General features: G+C 40.2%; 1 protein-coding gene across 4 annotated transcripts in view; it reads right to left on the bottom strand.

Moving 5' to 3' along the window:
- ELP1 (elongator acetyltransferase complex subunit 1) overlaps positions 1 to 24652 on the bottom strand; it is a 52004-nt gene that overhangs the window by 4529 nt on the left and 22823 nt on the right. For 3 of the 4 annotated variants that reach the window (XM_014834467.3, XM_044779086.2, XM_014834469.3), the window contains exons 16-36: positions 24500 to 24603; positions 23284 to 23337; positions 23094 to 23199; positions 21902 to 22017; positions 21470 to 21543; positions 20666 to 20744; positions 20491 to 20570; positions 19163 to 19300; positions 18968 to 19053; positions 18509 to 18657; positions 16694 to 16817; positions 15679 to 15776; positions 13973 to 14174; positions 11835 to 11896; positions 6562 to 6624; positions 5917 to 5977; positions 4413 to 4526; positions 3778 to 3889; positions 2527 to 2654; positions 1907 to 2061; positions 282 to 357 (exon numbers count right to left, since the gene is read on the bottom strand). In XM_014834467.3, the coding sequence (XP_014689953.2) occupies positions 282 to 357; positions 1907 to 2061; positions 2527 to 2654; positions 3778 to 3889; positions 4413 to 4526; positions 5917 to 5977; positions 6562 to 6624; positions 11835 to 11896; positions 13973 to 14174; positions 15679 to 15776; positions 16694 to 16817; positions 18509 to 18657; positions 18968 to 19053; positions 19163 to 19300; positions 20491 to 20570; positions 20666 to 20744; positions 21470 to 21543; positions 21902 to 22017; positions 23094 to 23199; positions 23284 to 23337; positions 24500 to 24603 (2181 nt within the window). Of the gene's footprint in view, positions 1 to 281; positions 358 to 787; positions 889 to 1906; positions 2062 to 2526; positions 2655 to 3777; positions 3890 to 4412; positions 4527 to 5916; positions 5978 to 6561; positions 6625 to 11834; positions 11897 to 13972; positions 14175 to 15678; positions 15777 to 16693; positions 16818 to 18508; positions 18658 to 18967; positions 19054 to 19162; positions 19301 to 20490; positions 20571 to 20665; positions 20745 to 21469; positions 21544 to 21901; positions 22018 to 23093; positions 23200 to 23283; positions 23338 to 24499; positions 24604 to 24652 lie in introns of those variants that run through there. The other variant, XM_070519069.1, reaches the window with a different exon arrangement.

Genomic DNA, 24652 nt, shown 5'->3' with positions numbered 1-24652 from the left:
TGATGTGCCTGTACGGGTGAGCGTATGCCCTTGTTGTGACAAGTGTATGTCAGGACAACTTTTAAAAAAATTACACGTTTAATGTCACATTGGATTCCCCGCCTGCCAAGTTCCTAACACTAGAAACATTAAACTGATTTTACTAAAGACAGAGTCTTAGAATTGAGGGCATACTGTAGTCAACAGCCAATCTCTCCTTATACTGCTGACCTTCTCAACACTCAGAGAAAGATATGCCTTCTGCCTAGCACTGTAACGATTTACAGGGAAAAAGTACTAACCAAGAAGAGGAACCGAAGTCTTCTGTTGTTGATAAGAGGCCATGATACTATTTGCAGTAGAATCAGGACCTAGAACCTAAGTAGAAAGCAGACTGTATCAGCAAAGAAATGGTATCCTGCACACACGCCATTATCATACTCTACCAACAAAAGCAAAAATGTAATTTTCTGGTCATTTGCCCCAGAAGACTGAGAAGTTAACATGATCTGAACAGAAGAGGGGAGGGGAGGGCACGGGAAGGCATTATAAATTCTTAGTTTCAAATCACTATAGTTTTGAAGATGATCACATTTCTTCCAGGAAATACCTATTACAGTAAATTCAAGTATTTGTGGAGGTAATGATTCTTAGTTGCGTTTATTTTTAAGGTTTGTAAAATGCTTCTACATGTACCCTGTTACCTAACCTTCAGAAGATTCCAGTAAAGTGTACAGGGGAAGTATTATCCTCATTTATAACAGGAAATCAAGGCCCAGTAAAGCTATGTGTTTCGAATCAGTGAGCTGATTACCAACCTCCCTCTCAGCTCCGAACCCAGCCTTCTGTACGCTGCTTGTGATGCTGGTCCCAGAGCCTGAGGAAACACTCCTTTCTCAGCTGGCTCGGCTATGCTCCGCCCACAGCAGACACCAGAGGGAGAGAGCAAGAGGAAGGAATTGGCTCCTTCGTTTGCTTCCTTTCACTCAACAGTAGCTCTTTACCCCAGAAGCAGCTGTTCACTCCAGTTTCCGTTTATTTCCATATACTTCGAACCAGCCTCAACATGCCCCTCAGAAATATCAGCACCAGCTGGCTGGTACCCCCTTCTCAGAGGGTCAAGAAGCAGCTCAGCAGGGTCCTAGCTCCAAGCTTCTAAATGCCAATAACCCCAACTCTTCGTCTTGCTCCCTCAGCCTTCGGGGAAGAAGCCGCTGCGCACAGTTATGCCCTCAGTGCTCCTCCCGTGTTCCCCTTTGCCTTTGCAGTGCTCCCATACTTGGTTAAGCAGTTCCACATATTAAATTCTCTCCAATAAAATATTAGCTGTGGGTTTTCTTTTCCTTAATGGACCCTGACTGATACACCAGCCTTTCTGAATCAAAATCGAAACTCTTAACAATAGAGCTGAGGTGTGAGAGACTGAGCAGAGGTATAAATAGAAGATAATACGTTAGAATTCTTGATGAGACACAACATGCTTAAACATAATTAGCAAAGCTTGTCACAACAACATAGAAGTGTCAAGTCAGATTTTCCATAAAGACTTTAAAGAAGTCTGATCCCACCCATAAGTCTGAGCAGCAAAGTGAGAAGCCAGCTCTAGGACTGGCTCCCAGACTCCACAACCTACTGTCACTGAAGCTGGGGGCAACCATCCGACTTTCCCATCTTCTCCATGGCGCTGCTTCATGGGAAAGGAGACATAAAAGCCCGCTTACTAGGCCAGGGGGTACTAGTCACTGTGCAGTCAAATTAAAATACTCTTACTGACAACTTAAACGTAAGCCTAAAATAACTTAACCATGGGATATTATGTTTTAAGAACAGGAAAGTCTTTTGCTTTGACTTTTAAGAGATTGTGTGAGTGTAATAACCTGTGAAAATGATGAAAAAAATGCACATTCTGTGTCTGAGGAAAACTTACAGGTGTAGCTGAATTCTGCTCGTGGGTGAGAGTCCAAATTTCTGGAAGTGACCTTTCCATTAGCTGCAGAGTATCTTCAAAGGCCTTCTGTAATTCCCTTCCTTGCTCATCAAACTCAAACAGAAAGAGCACCTTTAAAATATGGTATACTTCATCTAGAGAGAAGAAATTTGAGAGAGTAGTAAGGTGCATCCCAGTTTCACTGCCTGAATCATGACATAGCTTCTTTCCCAGCAAAAAATATCTAGTATCACACTACAGTTGCCATCTCCTACACTTTCGTTTTTCCCAAATGCTGGAATAATTCAACATATCTACTACTAAAAGAAAAACAAACACACTGGGGCCCAAGCAGAAGCAGTGTCTCCACAATCCTTTATCCCGGTTCCAGTGCGAATGGCTCAGAGCTCAGGGAGGTGGATGCCAATGGAGGAAGCCCTATAGGTTACCAGCTGAAAAGTGTTGTTCATGAATATGCCCTGAAATGACACTTCCTGCTGAAAGTTTTTGTCTTTCCTCAAGTTGGGAAAATTCTATCAATTATTTACTAGACTGTGTCTGTCTGTGCTGTGCATTTACTATTTTTTTGTGGGCAAGAATCATCAGCACTGAGAACATACCTTTCAATTTTTCAGTGCCCTGTGCCACTTCCTTCAACGCCTCCATAAGGGCCAGGTCCTCCAGGGGACTCCCCTCTTTGAGGCTGTGCTTCTTCCGCTCTGCTTTCCGGCGGTTCTTAGATGATCGCCTGTTAGAAATTAGAGATGTTGAAAAAGGGACTCTCCTTGTGCTGAACAGATTAAAATGAGTGTAACTGTTGGCCACTAAGTTTCTGGGAAACCAGAGAGTATACAGATGGTATTTATATTTTGGGAAAAATGGTGACAAGGTGTTAAAGCGACACCTAAAACAAAACTGGGAGAAGCAAGACTCACAGGCAGGAAGTAGTACGGAAAACCCTAAAAAGTAATGTCTGGCCTGGAAGTTTTGATTAATATCAGAGTAAAATACGTTACATCTGATAATAAGAGCTCGAACAATGAAGAGAACAACCAACTTGAATTTTGTAATAAAAAACAAATTTAAAGCCAACAAAATAAAAATAAGGAGATACAGAAAAACCAGACAGGAATTTGAATACAATAAAACATTAATAAATCTCACATTCTTTCCTGTCTCAGAGGTCTTTAAATAAGCCATTTGTTTTGTCAGAGGTTCTCTCACCTCAGCTCTTAAAAGCCCAGTTCTAGGTGCCTTTCTTATAGTTTCTGATCGCCCCGTACAACCTCATAGATCTCTATTCTGAATTCCTAAAGCAAATTCAGTTTAAAAATATAATCTTGCAGTTTATGTTTTCCAAGCAAGACCATAAGCTCATATCTCCTTAAAGCTTTTTGGTAACCTCCACTACAACTAGCACACGGATGTTCAACAAATACTTCTGACCAATGGTTACACTGGGTCAAAGTGCAACGACTCACTTTATATTATGACTTCTTCCAATCCCGATCTTGAATTGAAGAAGCCTGAAATCTTTTTTCTTCATAATATTTTTATTTTTTCAGTGCCTACACATTATAGTCACTTAACATTTGTTAAATGAATAAAATCAGATGTTATATAAATTGAGTACCCAGTGTAAGTGCTACATGGGCACTGAGCAAACACACAGGCCACGAAGCTGCAGCAGAAAACATTTTAATGCTGAGTCTAATCTCTTAGACGTGCTAGGAAAGTCCAGCTTTCACACGGCCTTAAAGAATGCCCTCTCCCTCCCACTGCACTGTCCTGTTGGAAAACTGACCCATTTACTTGTACTTTCCCCATATACCCAGGGCATGGTCAATGTGCTGAATAAACGTGATACATACGCTGATATCCTGGAGTTACTATGGGAATATTTGCCACTCATGTCACTGCCACTCACGACACTGCTGGTTTCAGAGAATAGATCTGAGTCTTGACCATGGGGCTCATCCTCATCTAGAAAAGAAGAACCAGATGCAGAATGAACATCCCTGCTACGTGGGTTTACCTTCAGTGAGGTAAGTGGATTATAGTTAACCAGGGCATATTTAAGGATGGATGAAAATTATTACAAAGTTAATCTCAAAATGAAATGAGATATTAAATACAGTTTTATTACTGTAAACTAGTACTTTACAAAACTTTTTTCTTTTCTTTCATGTTTTCCAAGCAAAGAAACTTTCAGAAACAAGAAGAATCCTTTTGTAAAACACAGTAGTCAGCTGCTCTGGTTAAGGGGCGGGGGACTGTTAGGCAGAGCTCTTCCCCCTTCTGCGTGGTCCTGCCCCCAAGCCCTCCCCAACACCCACAAACACAGACATCCATACATACACAGGCCCTGAGGGCTTTCAGAGCCCTCAGACGCCCCCCCCACCCCCACCCGGCACGGTAATCACATTGCAGGAGGCACAGTAAGCATCCCTGACAATGTGTGATGTTGTTCCCCACCACGCGGCAACATCTTCATGCAGACACTCACCCAGATTCACCTGCTGTGCTTGCTCCTTGAGCTCTCGAACCACCAATAAACGTTTTTTATGACGACTGAATGTGGCTGTCTGAGAGTCCAGAAATGCCATATAATTTTTCTGGGCTGAGGGTATAGATGGAAAATAACTTGGGTATGATGTTTAATCAAAGAGAAAAAACTAGAGCAGGGCAGTGAGGGAGTTGGAATTTAACAAAAAGAAACAGTTACTAGGTTTTCCAAGCAAGATTTTTTCCTTAATGAGAATTAATCTACATTGTTTTAGGAAAATAAACTAGAGATTGACATTCCAGACCTCAGAGTTCACCAACATCATTCTAGAATACTCTCTACCACTAAACTTATAAAATCACCTGAACAAAGACTTGGTATCTAACCCAAGAGAAGACAGGCAAATAAAAGGAGCTCACAGGAAGCTGTTCATAAAAATGGGAGGAAAGTCACTGACATACTCCCTAAACAGAGGTATTAAGCCTGTGCAGATGAACTGTCGGCATTTTCCCAGGTTCTCAGTAGTGGAGAAAATCCAAGAGCAGACTGTATGGATTGCAGGGCCAGATGCTTTCAGTATCCAGTCGGGGCACCTAAAGTGCACGATACATGCAGAACCCTCCCGCAGTTTTAATGAGGATGGGGGAGAAAGGAGCAGAGAGGGTAAGCATGTGAATGTGTGTTAACGTCACAAAGGGCAGACATTATTTACAAGGTAGACTGTGCTAAAAAAGGCAGAGCTTAAAACCAACCCTACTCTCAAAAGATTTCTAGAAGTCAAACTGATGTCCTTTTTTCACTTTTGCTTTAAGCGTCATAGTGACCACTAGTATATTCTAGAACTGATAACACTCATCTGTTCTCTAGGAACCATCAACTTGATTTGTAAAGCGTCTTCCTTTTATTTTGTCGATATTCACTTCGAAAAAATTTCAAACCCACATAAAAGTCCCAAAAGTTCAATGTACACATCTATGCCCTTCACTCAGACTTATCAATTGTTAACATTCTGCCATATTTCTGGCTTCCTGTTTTCTCTCTCCACACACACTCTCTCTCTCTCTATTATTTTTGTGGAATCTTTTGGAGAGTAAGTTGCAGATATGATCCTTCCCTCCTAAATATTTCAGCTTATCTCCCTTAAGAATAGGATATTATTTAACCACAATGCAATTATTAAGTGCAGAAAAGTGACCATTGATACAATACTATTATCTAATATATAGTTCACATTCAAGTTTACCAGCTATTCTTAAATAGAAAGATTCTCAACCATACCTTCTCATAGGTCTTTAACATTCAAATATTTTATGTGCTACTATTTAACAATTTAGCATGTTTAAAAACCCTGGTCAGAATTAAATATTACAACTAGTGGAGAATTTTGAATGACTCCATATAACACATGATTAAAAGATATAACAAGGAAGGGAATGCTCCCATCTTCCTCTCCCCATCTCTATAACTCCAAATGAGGAATATTACCTAAAATTGTAACCCTCACCTTCTAAAATGGAAGGCTTTACGTTGGTTTCTATAATATCCAGTCTGTTGTATTTGTATACCTAAAAGGAAAAAATACAACAATTTTAGGCAGGAAAACTTCAAGCCCTGGAGAGTTAAGATACTTGGAAAGAAATGGATCACTTTAGAAGTGACCAGGATATCTTCCAGAGGAACAGACCTCGCATAGGGCAACCAATGAAAATTCAACTCACTTCAGTAAAAAATAGTAATACTCCACATTTAGAGGACCAACTAATTCCAAACATCAAGAATAACTTTTTTTTTGAGGAAGACTGGCCCTGAGCTAACATCCGTGCCCATCTTCCTCTACTTTATATGTGGGACGCCTACCACAGCATGGCTTGACAAGCAGTGTCATGTCCGAACCTGGGATCCGAAACCGTGAACCCTGGGCTGCTGAAGGGGAATGTGCGAACTTAACTGCTGTGACACCCAGCCGGCCCCAGGAATAACTTTTTAAAATGGTTTAAAAACCACTGCTTGTCCTTAGATGGGGAACCTGAGCTATTTCTGCTTAATTGCACTAGCCTCAGAAGATAAGCAGCTCCAGCTCACCCTGTCACCCCCGCGCTCTCGCTCTGCTTAGCCCCTAGCACTGGGAGGATTTTTAAAGTTCTCTTACCACTCTCAGAGCTTCTTCCCAGGCAGCTCCTTCTAACAGTAAGAGCACAGCTTCTTCATAATCCTGAGGAGGGAACATCAAGGAAGGCAAGAGTAATGGAGTGAGTGTGTTAGATGCCACCATAACAAACTGCAAAACTGCCTACAGAGCTGCCTCTATCCGCCTTTCCAGGCTATCCCTTAGACTCCTAGTTCTCAGCATAGTGCCTGGCCTAGAGTACATGCTCAACAAATACTGATACAAAAGACAAGGGAGGGGTATAGATTCTGAAGGTAATCAAAAAACACACGCTAAGTATCATCTCTCTACATTCCTCAGCATCAAAACCACCAGAGAGGTCTGTTAAAAAACCCCATTTCCCCAGCTTCACCACCAAGTTTGATTCAGTAGGTTTAGGTGGGCTCCTAAGCTAACAAGCCCATACTTAGAAAAAATGGTAGACTAGAACAGTGATCTTCTAGACTTTTTTTTTGGCTCTTTTAATGTTTTTCTCCAACTTTTTATTTCAAAAAAACTTCAAACCTACAGAAAACTGAAGAATGCATATAATAAATAAGTGTAATAAAAACTTGCATACCCTACAGTCCTCAAGTGTTTTTGATGTTTATACCCCTTCCAGTAAAAATTTGTGATCCTGGGCCGGCCCGGTGGCGCAGTGGTTAAGATTGCACATTCCGCTTCTCAGCGGCCCGGGGTTCGCCGGTTTGGATCCTGGGTGCGAACATGGCACTGCTTGGCAAAAGCCATGTTGTGGCAGGCGTCCAATGTATAAAGTAGAGGAAGATGGGCATGGATGTTAGCTCAGGGCCAGTCTTCCTCAGCAAAAAGAGGAGGATTGGCAGTAGTTAGCTCAGGGCTAATCTTCCTCCAAAAAAAAAAAAAAATTGTGATCCTGTACCCCAATACATAATTACTTAATGTACTTATAAAGCATATAAAACACAACACATTTTTAAAAGTTGAACTATCTAAGACAACTGGCTAAGTTTTCTCAAGTAGTCACTGTCATGAAAAGGGAGGGCAAGGGATTACATTAGATTAAGAGAGATTTAAAGGACAGAAGATACAAAATGCAATACATGGCCCAAATTGGAACCTAATTTGGATCAATCTACCGTAAACAATTTTGGAACCATTGAGGGAACCTGAATTATTAGATAAATTAAAATGTTACTAACATGGAAAGATGAAGGTCATAACCAAACAAAGCAAATTTACAAACAGTACAGCACAAACAGTGTAATCTCATTTTGGTTAAAAAAGTATGTGTGTTTGTGTAGATAGAGAGAGAACTCTAGAAAGAATAGGAGGTGCTAATAACAGCAATCTCTGAGTGGTAGGAAGGAGGTGTTCTGATTTTCTTGTATTTGCTTTCAGCATTTTAAACCATCTATCATACATATATATACTACCTTAAATAAGTTAATTTTAATTAAAAAGACTTAATAAAAGTATTTTCTTCCCAGACCCCAACAGATCATCTTGCATATGCCACACTAACAGGCCCATACCACAGGTCCACAAAGGGACATAGTAGGATGTGTTTTACTTAACGGGCAGACAGTGTGTGTGTGTGTGTGTTTTATCAAAGTGAAAATCATATAACATATACAATTAATCATTTGAAGGTGTATAATTTGATGATATTTACTGTATTCACAATGTTGTATAACCACGAAAGTTTTTTTTATCACCCCATTAAAAACCCTCTATACCCATTAAGTAATCCTACCCATTTCCCAATCCCCTCAGCTCCTGGTAACCTCTAATTTGCTTTCTGTCTCTCTGGATTGGCTTAGTCTGGATCTATCATATAAAAGGAACCATATAATAGGTGACCTATTGTGTCTGGCTTCTTTCACTTAGAATAATGTTTTCAAGATTCATCCAAGTTGTAGCATGTATCAGTTCTTTGTTCCTTTTTTTTTTCCTTACATTTTTTGATTGTAGTAAAATATACCTAATAAAAAATTTACCACTTTAACCACTTTCTAGTGTATAGTTCAGTGGCATTAAGTAAATTCACACTATTGTGAAAACATCACCAACATCCACTACCAGAACACTTATCATCTTGCAAAACTGAAACTCTATACCCATTAAATAATTACTGCCCACGTTCCCTACCCCCAGCCTCTGGCAACCACCATTCTACTTTCTGTCTCTATGAATCTGACTAATCTAGGTACCACACATAAGTAGAATCATACAATATTTGTCCTTTTATATCTGGCTTATTTCGCTTAGCATAATGTTTTCAAGGTTCACGCAGGTTGTAGCACGTATCAGTTTTTCATTCCTTTTCATGACTGAATAATATTCCTCAGTGTGTGTGTGTGTATCACAATTCATTTATCCATTTAGCCACCACGGATGGACATTTGAGTTGTTTCTACCTTTTGGCTATCATAAATAATGCTGCTATAAACATTTATGGACAAGTTTCTTTGTGAATGTTTCCATTTCCCTTGAGTATATACTTAGCAGTGGAATTGCTGGGTCATATGGTAATTTTATGTTTAACTTTTGGAGGAACCACCAAATTGTTTTGCACAGTGGCTGCACCATTTTACATTCCTACCAGCAATGTACAAGGGTTCCTATTTCTCCATGTCCTTGACAACACTTATTTTTCATTTTTTTGATTCATTCTGATATATTCATACAAAGGAATACTATTCAACAAAATAAAAAGGAATAAATTGATAAATGCTACAATATGGATGAACCTCAAAAACATTACCTGACTTCCAGTTTCTGGTCCAGCACATAGGAAACTTGGAAGTTGTCACTGTAGCCTAACAATAAGTAAAAAGCTGAACAAACTGAAAACCAACAACTCTTCTTAGAGCTGTCAGAGATTTGAGATCACAGGGCAAACTGCTGCCCCCAAAAGTGGAGAGAGAGACAGGCAGATGCAGACAATTACTACTCACCAGTGCAGAAACCCACAAGCAGAAATCTCCACCGGAATCAGTACTAGGGCAGGAAAAATCTAAACTGTAACGGACAAATGCCCGGAGGCTCACTGTGGACAAGGCTAAGAGTTAAAAACTCTCTGGGGGCCCAGACTTAGGGAGGCTCCCTTGCTTTGGTGAGTTTTTACCCCCAGGAGCCTTACCAGGTTCTCACATTTAACATCAGAGGGAAACCTCCTTGCGCTTCCAGCAGCGGGGTGGAGGGGAGAGGGGGCACACTTTAAAACACACCCAGAGCAAGCTGTTCTTAATAAGCCCTGCTCTCAAGAGACTATTTTGCTAGAACCTAACCAAAATGGGTTTTAGAAGGGATTAACCTATGCGGGGAAGAGAAATACCCAACTCCACCTCCCTTTGGCCTTCCTGTCCCGCCTAACGGGTGAAAAAGCTGAGAAGCGCTGGTGAAGTTCACAGTCTAGGGGCACAGGCTCACTAAAAGACTGAGACCTGACCATAGACTATAGAATGCTTCTCCTCCCCCACACCTTATCACTAAAGGCCTATTTTTTTGTTTGTTTTAAAGATTGGCACCTGAGGTAACAACTGTTGCCAATCTTCTTTTTTTTTTTCCCTTGCTTTTTCTTCCCAAATCCCCCCAGTATATAGTTGTATATTTTAGCTGTGGGTCCTTCTAGTTGTGGCATGTGGGATGCTGCCTCAGCACGGCTTGATGAGTGGTGCCGTGTCCACGCCCAGGATCTGAACCAGTGAAACCCTGGGCCACCAAAGCAGAGTGTGTGAACTTAACCACTCGGCCATGGGGCCAGCCCACTAAAGGCCTATTTATCAAATTTCTGTTTACCCAGTACATCACATCAGGCTTTCAACAAAAAATTACAAGGCATACAAAAAGGACAGAAAAGAGTTCAAAGAGACACAGCAAGCAACAGAACCAGACTCAGATATGGCAGGGATGTTGGAATTATGAGGCCAGGAATTTAAAGTAAGTATGATTAATATGCTAATGACTCTAAGGGAAAAAGTAGACAAAATCCAAGAACAGATGGGTAATATAAGCAGAGAGATGGAAATTCTGAAAAGGAATCAAAAAGAAATGTTAGAAATCAAAAGCATTACATGAGTGTAAAAAGCCACACTAAAAAGACCACATATCAGATGGTTCCATTTACATGGAATTCTAGAAAAAGCGAAACTGTAATGTGACAGAAAGCAGATCAGTGGTTGACAGGGGCTGGGAGTGGAGGGAGAAGACTGACTGCAAGGGGAAAGAGGGAACTTTTGGGATGTTAGACATGTTCTACATCACGATTGTAGTCGTGGTTACACAACCGTAAACATTTCTCACAACTCATCCAATTGTTAATTTTTAATTGATAAATTTTACTGTATGTAAATTTCACCCCAATTAAATATATAACACTTAAATATATACATATATGGATTAATCTTCATTTACAAAGAAAAAAACATGGTGGCATCTTACACATTTAATTAGCCATCTTAAGTGGTATATCTTTCTATTTCAACTTCTTTACTCTATTGCGTATATTTTATTCATTGATGTTTTCAGCCAGTCACCCAACATATTTTCTTTCCAGGATCTACTGATATCAAATTTTAATTACCTTCTTTCACTCGCTCGTATTACATGAAAGACACTGAAGTATTTCAAAAGTACAACTATGTTATGGAAATGTGCCCACAAGTAACAACTGTAAAATACACTCTCTTGTCAAAGGCTAAAACTCTAGAAGGCAGTAATCCCTGCTGTCAACTGTGTATGTGTGTCCTGTTAGTCTGTGGCCAGTGTCAATGCACAGTTTTATTATTTTCATAATAAATCCTATAATTCTATCTAAAGCTGGTATAGGTACTTATCTTTATAATCTGCTAGAAAATTGGAACTCATCAAGCTATCTGAGGTAAAAGAGACATTTCCAATAGAGAGAGTGAGAGTAAAAGCCAAAACAGCATCTACAGTTCACTCATTTTGTTTTAGAATGGTCCTTCCTCACTGTTGCTACTTTGGCAAGTTAACATTAAAAACTACAACTACCTTGAGATTTAATTAACTACTTCGTACCAAGGTCAAACCACTACTACATATTATAGCAGAGCTCTTTGGTATTCTACCTCACAGAACTTAAAATTAGTTAGAGATACCTCAAGTTTAGATTTCCAAGTCTAGTAAGCAAGATGGAAGACCTGCAGGGCAAACAGTATCTCTGGACTTCCTAATTATCCACAACTCCTTTAATTTTAATGATCCATAAGGTACAACTAGGAAGTCCTTGCTTACTGACTGAGGGTTTTAGAGGGAGGAACTGCGTTTACCTGGGCATACTGTTCCAAAACCGTGGCTGCGGCACTGTGCCTCCTCTGCTCAACGAGCTTTCCTGCAAAGGTAACAACAAGCATTTGACCACAGTTGGCTTGCTAAGAACAGTATTACCAAAACTCAAGTTGAAATGGTTTTCGGTGGTACTATTTAAATCAAAATCAAAACCAAATTGGAGATAAGCCCTAAAGAGCATACATTCAAATCAAATTGCTTTAAAACAGCATTTTCAAAAGTACTTCCTATGACTATTCCATAGGATAATAAAAGGAAGTACCAAAAAAAATTCTCAGATCAAGTAAGTGTGTGAGGAGGCACTGGGTAACATAATTAAACAGGTTATTTTGCCGAAGTGTTTCATTAATAATGTCTTTATTATGTATCAAACGATATACCCTGTGAATTTTTTCGAGGGAAAGAGGCTGGAATTCCATAAAGTCCTATTTTGAATGGCAGTTACAATATAAATTTAGCAAGGATGTGAAAATCATGTATAGTCAAAATTAGGCAGGAAAAATGCTTACAAAGGCATGCATATGGGAAACTGACCTAACACCTTTCACTAAATCCATTTTTTCCTCTACGGAAGAGACTGCTGTCTCTTTGGTTGAGCACTAGATGGCGGTAGTTGGCTTCTGTTGAGGGCCATGCAGTGTCTTTAAATCCTAGAATCACTCTCAGCCCAGATGAGATAATCATCATGAGAGACACACAGAACCCAGGGCTGACTAAGGGGCTGGCAGATTCACGCCTCCCATCTCATGCTAACTCCAGGGCATATTATCACTGACATAAACAACTAGAGTCACTTCCATTATTTAAAGAGCTACCTTTTCTTTCTTTTGCTGGCGTGCGTAAATTGATGAAGTTAAAAGTGCACATGAAGTGACTCCACCATAGAGCATTGCTCAAAAATCTTTGACCACACTGCCTTCCCCACCTTTTTTGCTAAACATCTAAAAGAGCTAGGTGTACTCCATCATAAGCCATGGCAGACAGCAAGCTAAAGAGTTGTAAAGACTGTAAGAGAAGATCATAGATCCTAAGAACAGAGCTAGAAGGTATAAACTACCAATAATGTAAGTTTCTAAAGCAGAAGTAACAATGGAGCCAGAATGAATAACTAAAAGGCCTAAAGTTAGGAATTCTCAACACTTGTAAAAAGAGTCCAGCTTGGAAACTGAGAGGGCTTTAAGAGAAGAACCTAGAGATCTAACAACCAGAGAATGACAGAAAAACAAAAGTGATAATCTTACACATTTTTATAATCCCAAGGAAAAAAGAATAATGCAAATAACTAAGGAAGATATGTACATACATTTAACAGGATATAATTTAGAATACTCTTGAAAGAGTAAGGGGAAAATATACCAGCCAATCACTTACTTCAAGCACAGTTGGGAGGGCCAGAGCCCCCATTCATCTCTTTTCCCAGGCAGTTCTTAACCATTCTAAGAAGTCAGACTCTGGTATAACTTTTGCCTCTGTTCTAGGCAAACCCTAGACCCTGAAAACAGCTAAATTGCCTTTGCTTTCAGAATGCTTATACATTTGACTTTTTCTTTCACATTTCTGAAAACTGCTAATATGGTTTCCAACAAGCTGTTGTCTACACCTGAATGGCCCCACCCCAAAATTCATCTTTACCTTTTTAGAGGGTACACGGCCACCTAGCTACACTGCACTAGGTGTGGCCATATGATGTAAGTTTCAGCAAATGAGATGGAGCAGTGATAGTGTAACTTCTAGGTCACTCCCAGTTTAAAGCTAAGTGTTCTCCCATGACTCTGGCTTTTCCCCTTCCCAAGGAATGGAATGCAGATATGAAGAGAATCCCGCTACCACCAACTGCCCAAGAGATGGCAGAGCAACACGGTGGAAGGACTCATCAGTCCTAAGATGACAGAGAAATAAACTGCTTTCTTTATTATGCCATTGCACTTTCGGATTCTTGTAGCAGTTTAACATTTACTTAATAAACCATTCTAAACTAATTTTTATCATGGAATATGAGACTGCCTCAAGGTATGCTGCCCTAAATTTATTTGCAAAATTGCCAAAGAAAGAAAGAAACAAACAAACAAAACACCTCTGGAGAGTTCTCACTGTGAAGAACCTAAATGACCGTGTTTACCCGCCAGAGTTCTGCCGAGGCCAGCCAGTTGGTCTTTGGTCAAGTGAAGCTGGGCTGCCATGCAGAGAGCTTGTTGCCAGCTGCCACAAGCCAGAAAGGCACTGAGAGCTTTCTCGTAGGCACCACAGCGGGCAAACACAAGGCCCGCTGGCTCACAGAGGTGCTCCTCCATCAGGTGTTCACCATAAGCAATGCTGACATCCTATGACAAGAGAAGACGTAGGCTTGGTGAGGAAAAGAGACAATCATTTTTTAAATTTCCAAAGTAGGCTGCCTCAGTCACTATGCTTGAAACTCTCCTGAATCACTTAGCAAAATCCTGCAGTTGATCAGTGAATTCAGTCATTCTTCAATTCAAAACTGTACTAAGGATGTGCCATTTATTCACTCAACAAATAATTACTGAATACTATTCAGGTTAGTGGGAATAATATAACAATGCAAAAAATAAAACCAAACCAGCAAAAACCAAACAATAACAAGACCCACCACCAAGTTCCTGCTCTTGTGGTGACAGAGAATGACTCATAAACACAACATGGCCCATGACATAATGGCAGTTGCGGTAAAGGGACAGAGAGCAATGGGACTGCTATTTCAGAGGGCTATAAGGAGAATACATCATTTGAAGAGTTAGGGCAGAGTATTCAAGGCCAAGAGCACAGACGGCACCATCGCCACCTGGCAAGAATGTGTATGGAAAACATAGGAAGGAATAACAAGAAGGCTGGTGTGACTGGAGCGGAGAGAGCATAGGAGAGAGGAATAGAAAATGAAAATGAGAACAGAGAGGCAGCCATTGGCCAAACTCCCTATTCCCCAGAATCAGTGTTAGGCAGGGACATAGAGAGGAATATAACACGGAGTCCCTGCCCTTAAGAACCCACGGCCTGGTGGGGGAGACAAATCAGGAAATTAGCAGTTTGATAAATGCCATCACCAAGGTTAGAACAAGGTGCTCTGGGAGTTCAGCATTTGGTACCCTGTCCAGGAAGGGCTTTTTGGCAGAGACAACCTGAGAGTTTGGAAGGACAAGTAGGGCTAAAGGAAGGGGAAGGTGGAGGGCTGGAAGAGCAGCAGATGCTGAAGAAGCAGGCAGGGGCCAGATCAGAGAAAGACATGTGCAATTTGTGGACGAAATTGAAAATGGTGGTGACGCTGGCCCGGGCTCTGTATCCCACATCGGCCACTTTATAGCTCCAGGTCCTTAGGCACGTTGTTTCCTTATTTGTAAATTGTGCACAACACCTATTAGGATGTTATGAGACTCAAAGATGTTTAGCTTATAAGCAAAGTATCTAGAATATAAGAAAAGCTAAATAAATATTTGTTTCAAGAAACAAACCAAACTATCGCTCTATTCTGAAATATATGGGAAAGATCTGCACTTTTCAGGATGATCAGTCATGCAGCAGTGAGGCTGGGCTGGAGGACAGGGCAGGATGGAAGCAGGAAACCACAGGTGGGAGCCGCTGGGGTATCCCTGACGAGGAATCAGGGACAACTGCTAGGCTTCTGGCATGGGTAGTTTCTTCAGAAGAGGAACAGGTCAGGGCCATTCTCCCAGATAAGAAGTTCAAGATGAGGCTAATTAGTTTGAAGATAAACCTTAAACCAAGGATGGGGCTATGGACTCAGGATCCTCACCCCTTTCCAACTAACACACAAAGCAAAATCAGGATAGCCTCATTTCACACACCACACACCTTGTACTGCTGCGAGTCCGATGGATATAACTTCAGGGCTTCGTTATACAAGTTTTTATCTTTTATTAAATTTAAGCATTCTGGGAAGTACTCAGGTCCTGCAAGAATAAGATTCACACACATGCAAACTTAAGACTTTGGAAACATAATGTATTTTATCTCTACCAATGGTCCCTACACAAAATCAACAAGGGACCTTTTAAGATCTGCAAAGTCCGAGTAACTGGAAAACAGAATCCAGAAATTTTGAATTTTAATAAGCACCACGGCAGATTCTGAGGTATGAGAAGCACTGATTGGGATCAGAGTTTTACTTAAAAGGAAATTTTACACTACCCCTGGAAAATGACTATCCAGCCCAGTGTTTGCTCAACCTTCTTAATGAGAATCACCTGGGGAGCTTATTAAACATACACATGCCTGAGTCCTATCCCAGCCCAGCTCAATCAGATTCTCCAAGGAAGCCAGAAGCTGAACGCTTAACAAGCACCCCAGGTGACACCCTGTGCCTGTCTCAGCGCTCAGGAAAGAATCACAGCTGCTGAGGCCGGAGGCTCCAGCCCAGGGGTGAAGCAGAAGTGGCACTGTGCTCCTCCCACTCCATCACTGCCAATCAAAATTGCGTCTTTCAGGGCACAGCAGGTGGGCACTGTCACTCACCCCAGGCAAGCTGGGTTTCCCTCAGGTGTTTGCAAACACCCTGAGAAGAGTGAATTATCAACCAATTTTGATTTTGAGACTGCAGTGAATTTAGGAGATGGTCATTCTTAACCTAAAAAGGATCTGCTCTATTTTCTCAGCTATGGAGCTCCTCCAGTCCACAAAGACATCTGCCTTATGCTCCGCTTTTCAGAACATATGATGAAATAAGGTGCACATACATAATTGTTAAAGTTTTCAGGAGTGGAAATTGAAATCAGTCCATATCAAAAGTAACATTTTATTTTAACTTACATGCTGCCTAGTTCCAAAAAAGATTTGAAGCAGAAATAAACATACTAATCCTCACACTTACCACATTTGCTGAGGTGGCCAATGGCTTTTTCATACCGTTTCAAGTATTTGTCTATGGTGAACCGCTGATAATTAGTTTCCATTTTCTTAAGTGTATTAAGAAAGGGAAGATATTCTTTGGGATCCTAAAAAAAAAAAATAGGAGAACTTTATTGCTTTATTGCTTGTGATCATATTTACTTATAAAAATAAATATATATTATAGAAATAAACCCAAAGCTACATGATTTTTAAAATATGTACTATATCAATATATTAATTACATATTATATAACACATAAAGATCAAACTACCTAAAACAAGTTTTGGAAAAAATGCTGTAACATATGGGCATTATTAGCTTTCATTCAGAATAATCGTGGCTAACTCTCACTTATGTCTCACAAGAGACACTTATTTCATAGCTAATAAGAAAAACAAGGTTGCAATCTAGAAGATATTCAACAAATGCACCCAAGTTTCTCCTAGAAGTGCCAGGCATTGCAACTGGAGCTGTTTTCATGGCATTTCATGCCCTCCATTTGCAATGAGCAAGTGTTAAAGGTAAAATTATACTGAGTTGGACGCAAAACTCTGAAGCCCTGACAACTAAGTTTTTACTGGCACTGATCATCTCTAGCTCTGTGCCATGCCCGGTAATAAAACTGTTTTCTTCCTAAAAAAGAAATGTTTCCTATTTCATCAGGCAGGATGACTATATATAAGAACAAAACCAAAAAAACCCAAGAGAGTAAATAACCAAGTGCTCACGCATGTGATGTAGGGGATAACTGCAAGCCAAAACTTTTAATCGATCAACATCTAGTAAGAATTCGTTATGTACAGAGAAAGCAACATACAACCCTTATCCTCAGGAAACTTACAATCTAGTAGAGGAGACAGACTAGTACGCATGAGTGGGCAATGGGTGCAATGGAAGCACATATGAGGGCCATCTCATCCAGTGTCTGTGTGGTGGGCAAGGAGGCAAGAATGGCCTACTGGGAAGATGTCACCTTGGCATCCTTCAACCTAGATGAGTGAGAATTAGCCAAGTGAAGGGGGAGGGTGAAAATGGTGGAAGCCCTTAAGTCCACGGGAGAAAGAAGTAATCCTACCTACAAAGATACATGGTGGCTGGGGGGACAAAAGGACTGCCTTTCCTCCTCTGCAGAGAAAAACAGACATCAAGACACGAGAACAGAAGGATGCACAAACCCCAGAATCACGGAAGGGTTTTTAAGCATTATGGCTTCTAAACTTTATCCTAGTGGCAATGGGGAGCCCACGAAGGATTTTAAACAGAGGAATGAACCATCAGGTTTTCCTTTTGGAGAGGATCACTCTGCTAAGAGCAAACAAAGGAATGACAGGGGATGAAATTGAGGCTGCAGAAAAAAGATGAAAAATGTATAGACCAGTGGTGCTCACACGCTTTGACGTGGCATGCTGAGGTGGGACAAGAGGCCCCAAACCCTTCTATTCTCCATGATCCCTCCTTCTACTGGAAAAAAAAGCTATGTGATAAAGAACTGCACTGGAATACGAATCATTTGCTATATTTCCTTTATAAGAGGAAAATTTGTTCACACATATGCTTATAATCTTAAAAATAACCAAGTAATTTTATTTCACTTGTTCAACCTAGCAATCAAAATACTGTGATTAGCCCAGAACTATGACAGAGAATGAGGCTCAGAAGCCTCTGGAGACTCACAGGCCTGTACTCACAGCATTAACATCAGACAAAATGCTGTTCTGTCAGGAGGAGGGTTTCGTACTACCACGATCACATGAACAAGAACCAAAAGGATGTCAAAGTAGTAACTCCACACACCTTCTGTGACTTCTCAGCTACCATGAGGACTAAATCAAAGTCATAGGTCCCAAGCGAATGATCATATAACTCATTAACATCTACCAGAAGCAGCAGATGCTTCAGGGCCTCCTCAGCAGTCACAGCATCAGGAACAGATGGAGCAAGTCCTGTCAGTACATAAGAAAACAAAGCAGAATGAAACCATTTGGGGAGCAAACCCACGCACTAGCAACATAACTTAAAAGACAAAGCAACACATTTTCCTGAGGGAAGTGGACAACAGATGAATATATACTTTTGACTCTTTTGTAGGAAAGCACTCAAAAAAACTGGCACAGGTCTTAAAATGGAGACCAAAAGGCCACACGTTAAATCTCTGATGAGGTACTGGTCCTATTAGTACGATCTCCAGAAGACCGAAAGACCAGATGTTAGTCGAGGGCCCATTAAACACTGTCCCTATCAACGGGTCTCTACCTTGGAGCTCGTGTACCTTCTGCAGCACAATTTCCAGTTCTGGGGTTGTTTTCTTCACGTGAGAGGTGAGTATTGACAGGCAGTACCTGAGGTAGTAAGTGAAGAACACCAGAATGAGAAGGATGAATAAGATGAGTAAGGACAACCATACACTTCTCTTACTCAAAAGATGCCAACTACAGAAAGCGCGCATACTTGTGAGGATTTATGTTCTCCATGGCTGATCTCATAGCGTCGCAGACGAGGTCTACTTTTTTCCCATCAGGATCCCTGGACAGCTGGACAGTGCTGGTAACTGGTGGAGGATACATGGTCTTTGTGACATCTTCTTCCCTAAGAACAAGTGTGTATTAAAAGGTCACTAACTGAACACATGTCCCAGCTATCAAACTACTAACACATACCCAGGAGTGCTGACAAGATAATAAATAAAAATGGCTTTTAGAAAACAGTTTAATTATAAAAATATTTATATAAGGTGAAAAACAGAGAAACTTACTGAGAAATGAAAACATGTCCACAAAAGACTTGTAATGTTTTTAGATGTTTTATTCATAGAGCCCCAACTGGGCACGGTCCAGGTGTCCATCCACAGGGGAATGAACTGCAGTATGTTTACACTATGACATACTACTGAGCAACAAAAAAGAATAAACTGGTACATACAAAAACATGGATGAATCTCAAGATAACATACTGAGTGAAAAAAGCTTTACTGATACAGAAGAGTAATTACTGTATGGTTCCATTTATATAAATTTCTTAAACAGGCAAAACTAATCTATGAAGAAAAACTGAAAAAAGTAGTTGCCTAGGGGTTAGGGATTGACCGAGAAGAAACTTGGGGGAAATTCCTGAGAACAAGGAAATGTCCTCTATCTTGATAGGGGTTTGGGGTAGACAAAAGTATACATTTGTCAAAATTCACTGAATGGTACACTTACGATCTGTGCATTTCACTAAAGTTGGACCTGCAGGGGGACCTCATACACAAAAAATACTCTCGAGTTAATGCCATGCAAGGTGAAGCAGTGACAAGTAAGGGAGACTGATGTCTACAATTACCTTGAAACTTGTCTTAAAGAAAGATGAATGATAAATGGACAGCAAATAGTGATAAAGCAAATACAGGAAAATATGAACTGTAAAATCTAGGTGGTGGTACAGGATGCACACCGGACAATTATGTCAACTTTTCTATATGTTTTAAATTTCTCATTAAAAAATCAGAAAAAAGTCATTGCAGAAAAAGACACCATTTGATTTCAATTTCATAAGAACAATAGTTTTATGAGTACATCTAAAAATAAAGTTAAGTAATAATTCTAAATAACATAAGGCTATTTTAAAAGGAGGGAAAAAAACAAAAATCCAGTACATGTGACATCTAAGAGCTTCAGTGATTTAAAAAAAATACTGAACAGTAAGTAATTTTTCTCATCTAGCTATTTATCTGTTTGAAATCCTTAACAGAAGAGAGAAAATTATGAATATGATACTCATGAGTTACTTAAAATACTTACTTTAATTCTGTGAAGAACAAATTAATGTGATTTACAGATTCTACCTGTCTTATGAAGGTTTCCACATTTTCAAGAAACACCTACCCCCCAAAAAAGAAGACAAAATACTTTAGTTGAGATCATATTAGTTCAAGTCTAGAGTAAAATATGGTAAATCTCAGATTTAGAACATTACCTTAGGGTTATGATCATGAATCAGATTGAGATTAATTCTCAGTTTTCTCATGCATTCGAATGCTTCTTTAAACATAAGTCTGTGAAAAGACAGAAAATGAAGCATTTCACAAAAACTAAGCTCCCTGGACCCAGCACATTTCCGTTATGATATAAACCAGTTATAATTAGATTACAGCCCAAATGCCAAACAACTACAACTGGACTTGCACTCTGAAATCACAGAATGACGAAAATCAGACACCAGGTTCATTTACCTTCTTAAGAAGGCTGAGGACTACATCTCCACATACACACGACAGAAATCATCACAGAATTTAGGACTACTTTCTTTCTTAACAAAATGTTAATAAAGATCTTTCTTTATTAATGCAAAGTTTCCCGCTAATAGTTTCAGACAATGGATCATATCCTTCACAACACTGGCTCAGGCATTTTGGGGTCTTGGGCCCCTCCGTTAATCTGCTAAAAGCCTTGGGCCTTCTACCAAGGTAAATACACAGAGACACAGTTTGATGCACAATTTCCCTGGGTTCACGGGCCATCTAAAGCCCATATGGATGCCCACAGGCAGGAAGCCCTGTTTTATATGATGAGCTTCAGGATTCTTTCTACGAGGAATGTCTATTACACCAAACGGTATTAAAATCAAAGTGTGGAAAAAAAAGAAGCCTCTGAGAATCTGATTGAGTACAACTGTAATGACGGATTTTCAGACTTCTAAGTTTTAAAAATTTTAATGGAATACTTATTGTCTTCACACGTAAGTCATAACAAATTAACTAGTCATATATATAATACTTACTTGTCCAACCACTTCCGAATCTGAGCTAAAACCAGGGCTCGATGATGAACAACTTCTAAATTTCCCCTTGGCATCTTAAAATAAATAAATCAAATCAATAACCTTTTCAATTAAATAGAAAAAATTTAATTACCCAGGATATACAACTTTACCTAACTCTTCATAGAGAACTACCACAACACTGTAAAATGAGCACAGTTTTTATTGTGCTCAGTATTTACTTTGACTTTTACGAGAAGCTTTCCTTTCAGCCTCACTGGGCAGAGCCTGTATTGACACTCTTTGGATAAAGCTAACAGAGAACTTAGCAAGGAAGGGCTTATAACAAATTACTAGAAATGATAAGAGAGCCTAAAATACAATCTGCAAGAATTCTGTTTGGCATTGACTGCCTAATGACAATCAGAAACGCAGCCTGAAAAATCGGCTTACCTGTAATATAAGCTTTGTGTCCTGGGGCACAACAGTGACAATGCGTGAACCCCTCTCCACCTTCCGCAGAGATTCCCCGTTAGACACGTGGTTGCTGCTCAGAGCTGCCTGCAATGCTAAAGACACCATTGGCTAAGCCTCAAGAATCACTGTCATGACAAACCACCCTCCTTTAACTGCAGTTGAAACTGCACATGTTATCTGAAATGGAAGAAAGCAATTAACAACAGGGCCTCTTTGCTCTCCCACTCAGCCTCAAGACCACTAGCTTTTCTGATAAACAATCTCACCCCTGGATCCTGCTCTCTCTCACAGAGCCATCATGCATATACACATAGACAACTTCTCAACTAGTTTGGAAAACACAGGGAGGACTGGGCAGCTTCTCTATTTCTTAGTGTTATCAGTATGCCATGATCCTATCAGTGAAAAGATTCCATGCTCTCAAGTTAGAAGCAAAGAGAATAAGTGGGCTCGTTAAAAAAAATAAGGAAAACACACACACACATACACAGGGGGAGGGAGAACACGGAATGAAAGAAAAAATGGAGCCAATTTCCTACAAACCACAAGATGGAGTCCTCCAGATGTACAATGGAGGGTGGCCACGGGGAGCAAAGGAAGATGACAAAGAAGTTAGAGCATACTGCCAGTTTGGTATCTACATGGTAACTCAAAGTAAAACAGTAGATTAGTTATATAATAAAATTTTCTGAAAAACTTTTGTTTAACTTTAGGATGTGCTGCTTACAGAAGGACCTACTTCTCTTTGCTAACTGGTATAGATGATTTAACTGAGATATTATGTTGAGATTAGGGGCTAAGTAAACTCACTCTAAAAGTTTTCTCCAGTCTAGGACTCCATGATAAAAAGCCAAAGTAAGAGACAAACTTAACACTCATCAAGACTTCATAGGGGACGGCCAAGTGATTAAGTTCGCACGCTCTGCTTCAGCAGCCCAGGGTTTCGCCAGTTCGAATCCTGTGCGCAGACATGGCACCACTTGTGAAGCCATGCTGAGGCAGCATGCCACATGCCACAACTAGAAGGACCCGCAACTAAAAATACACAACTATGTACTGGGGGGCTTTGGGGAGAAAGAGGAAAAATAAAATCTTAAAAAAAAAAGACTTCAAAGGATACAAGATATTGAGAGAGGACAATTTTCTATTTTAAACACTGAAAACTTACTTTTAAATGAAGTATCTCTCAGGCAAAAACACCGGCAGGTATGCGAATGGGTCGTCAATAATAAAAACTCATCATATACTGCAAATGATGTGACATTTGAAGCAACCTACAACAAGGCAAGGGGGAAAGTTAGCTTTATTACTTGGAGCCAACAGTAAAAAGGATCTAGCACCAAACCAAACCTTGATACCTCAGTGTCATTGATGAAAAAGCGACACCTGTCAGTCAGACCAAGGACACATTCCTGCAAAGACATAAAATTGAAATTACAAACAATTCTAACCCAACTATTTAAACCCAACTTTTCTATTACATACTTCTCTTGCCCTGTGATTTCACAGTGAAGTCCTTGTAATCAGGACTGAATACCTAAGATGTGGTCCAGTGGAAAATGGAGCCTGATGCCATCCAATCCATCAGTAAGCCCTGTCATTTCTATCTCCTATGTATGTCTCAAATATATCACCTTTCTGCCCCTCACTGCCTCCACTCCAACAGTCAGTTTCACTCCTGTTCCTTTCCAACCAACTCTCCACTGGGCAGCCAGAATAACCTTTGAAACCAGGAAGCAGATGACATTACTCCCCGATTAAAATCATCAATAATTTTCCAGTATTTGTTAAATAAACAAATCAACACTTCTTCCTATGGCCTATCACTAAGCTCCAGCCACGCTGCTTCCTTTCAGTTTCTTGAATAAGCTGAGCTCTTTCCAAGCTCAAGGTGTCTACAGCTCCTCCTCCCTGAAACACACTCTCTTTCTCGGGCACAGAGCTTTCTTTTTCTTCACATCTCAGCACACACACCAGCACCTCACAGAGGCTTTCTCTGACCACCAAAAGTAGGTCTGCTCATCTCATAGCTACCATCCTTAAATCACCTCCAAACACCTCTCTCTACCATTATACTCTTTTCATTTCCTTCATTCTCCTATCAAAGGGATAACCACACCTACAGTGACAGATTGCAAATCCAGAAGAACAGGAATTAGCTATTTTGTTTTGTATCCTACCACCCACCACAATTATAGGCATTCTAATATTTGATGAATAATAACCTACTGTACACTATTTTTGAGATTACATTTCTGTTGTTCCCAAATGGTATTAATAAAACTAATTTTGAACGTTTTCTACAACTGGTGATAAAAGTCTGTCAACTGTATTTTTCTATTTTTGAATTTATACCTCCAAAGAAAGGAATCAACCACTACATGCCAGGCAGTCTCTTAATCCCATTTCACAGGTGAAGCAGCTGAGGCTCAGGAAAGTGGATAACTTCTCACTGTTGCCTTGAGATTTGGCAGAGACTCAGGCTCACCCCCAAAGCCCACTTTTTCTATTTAATACTATCAGTTCCTGGGTCACTGCTCTAACGGTAAATTTTTCTGCCCTGTGTTCACTTACCTCTCCTCCAATCATGGCCAATTCAGTCTGTGTGCAGGGATAAGGAAGTCGAACAGGAAATCCACCAGGGTTCTTCCATGGTTCAACAGCCAGAGAGGGTGATTCTGCAGGATTGGCAGAGGAGGTTCACAAAGAGCTGATCTGCTTTTTGTA

The sequence above is a fragment of the Equus asinus genome, chromosome 10 (assembly GCF_041296235.1).
Source record: "Equus asinus isolate D_3611 breed Donkey chromosome 10, EquAss-T2T_v2, whole genome shotgun sequence".
In the NCBI taxonomy this organism is placed as follows: Eukaryota; Metazoa; Chordata; class Mammalia; order Perissodactyla; family Equidae; genus Equus; species Equus asinus.
Note: the sequence above shows the minus strand (reverse complement) of the source record. Positions and strands in the feature narration are given on the sequence as shown.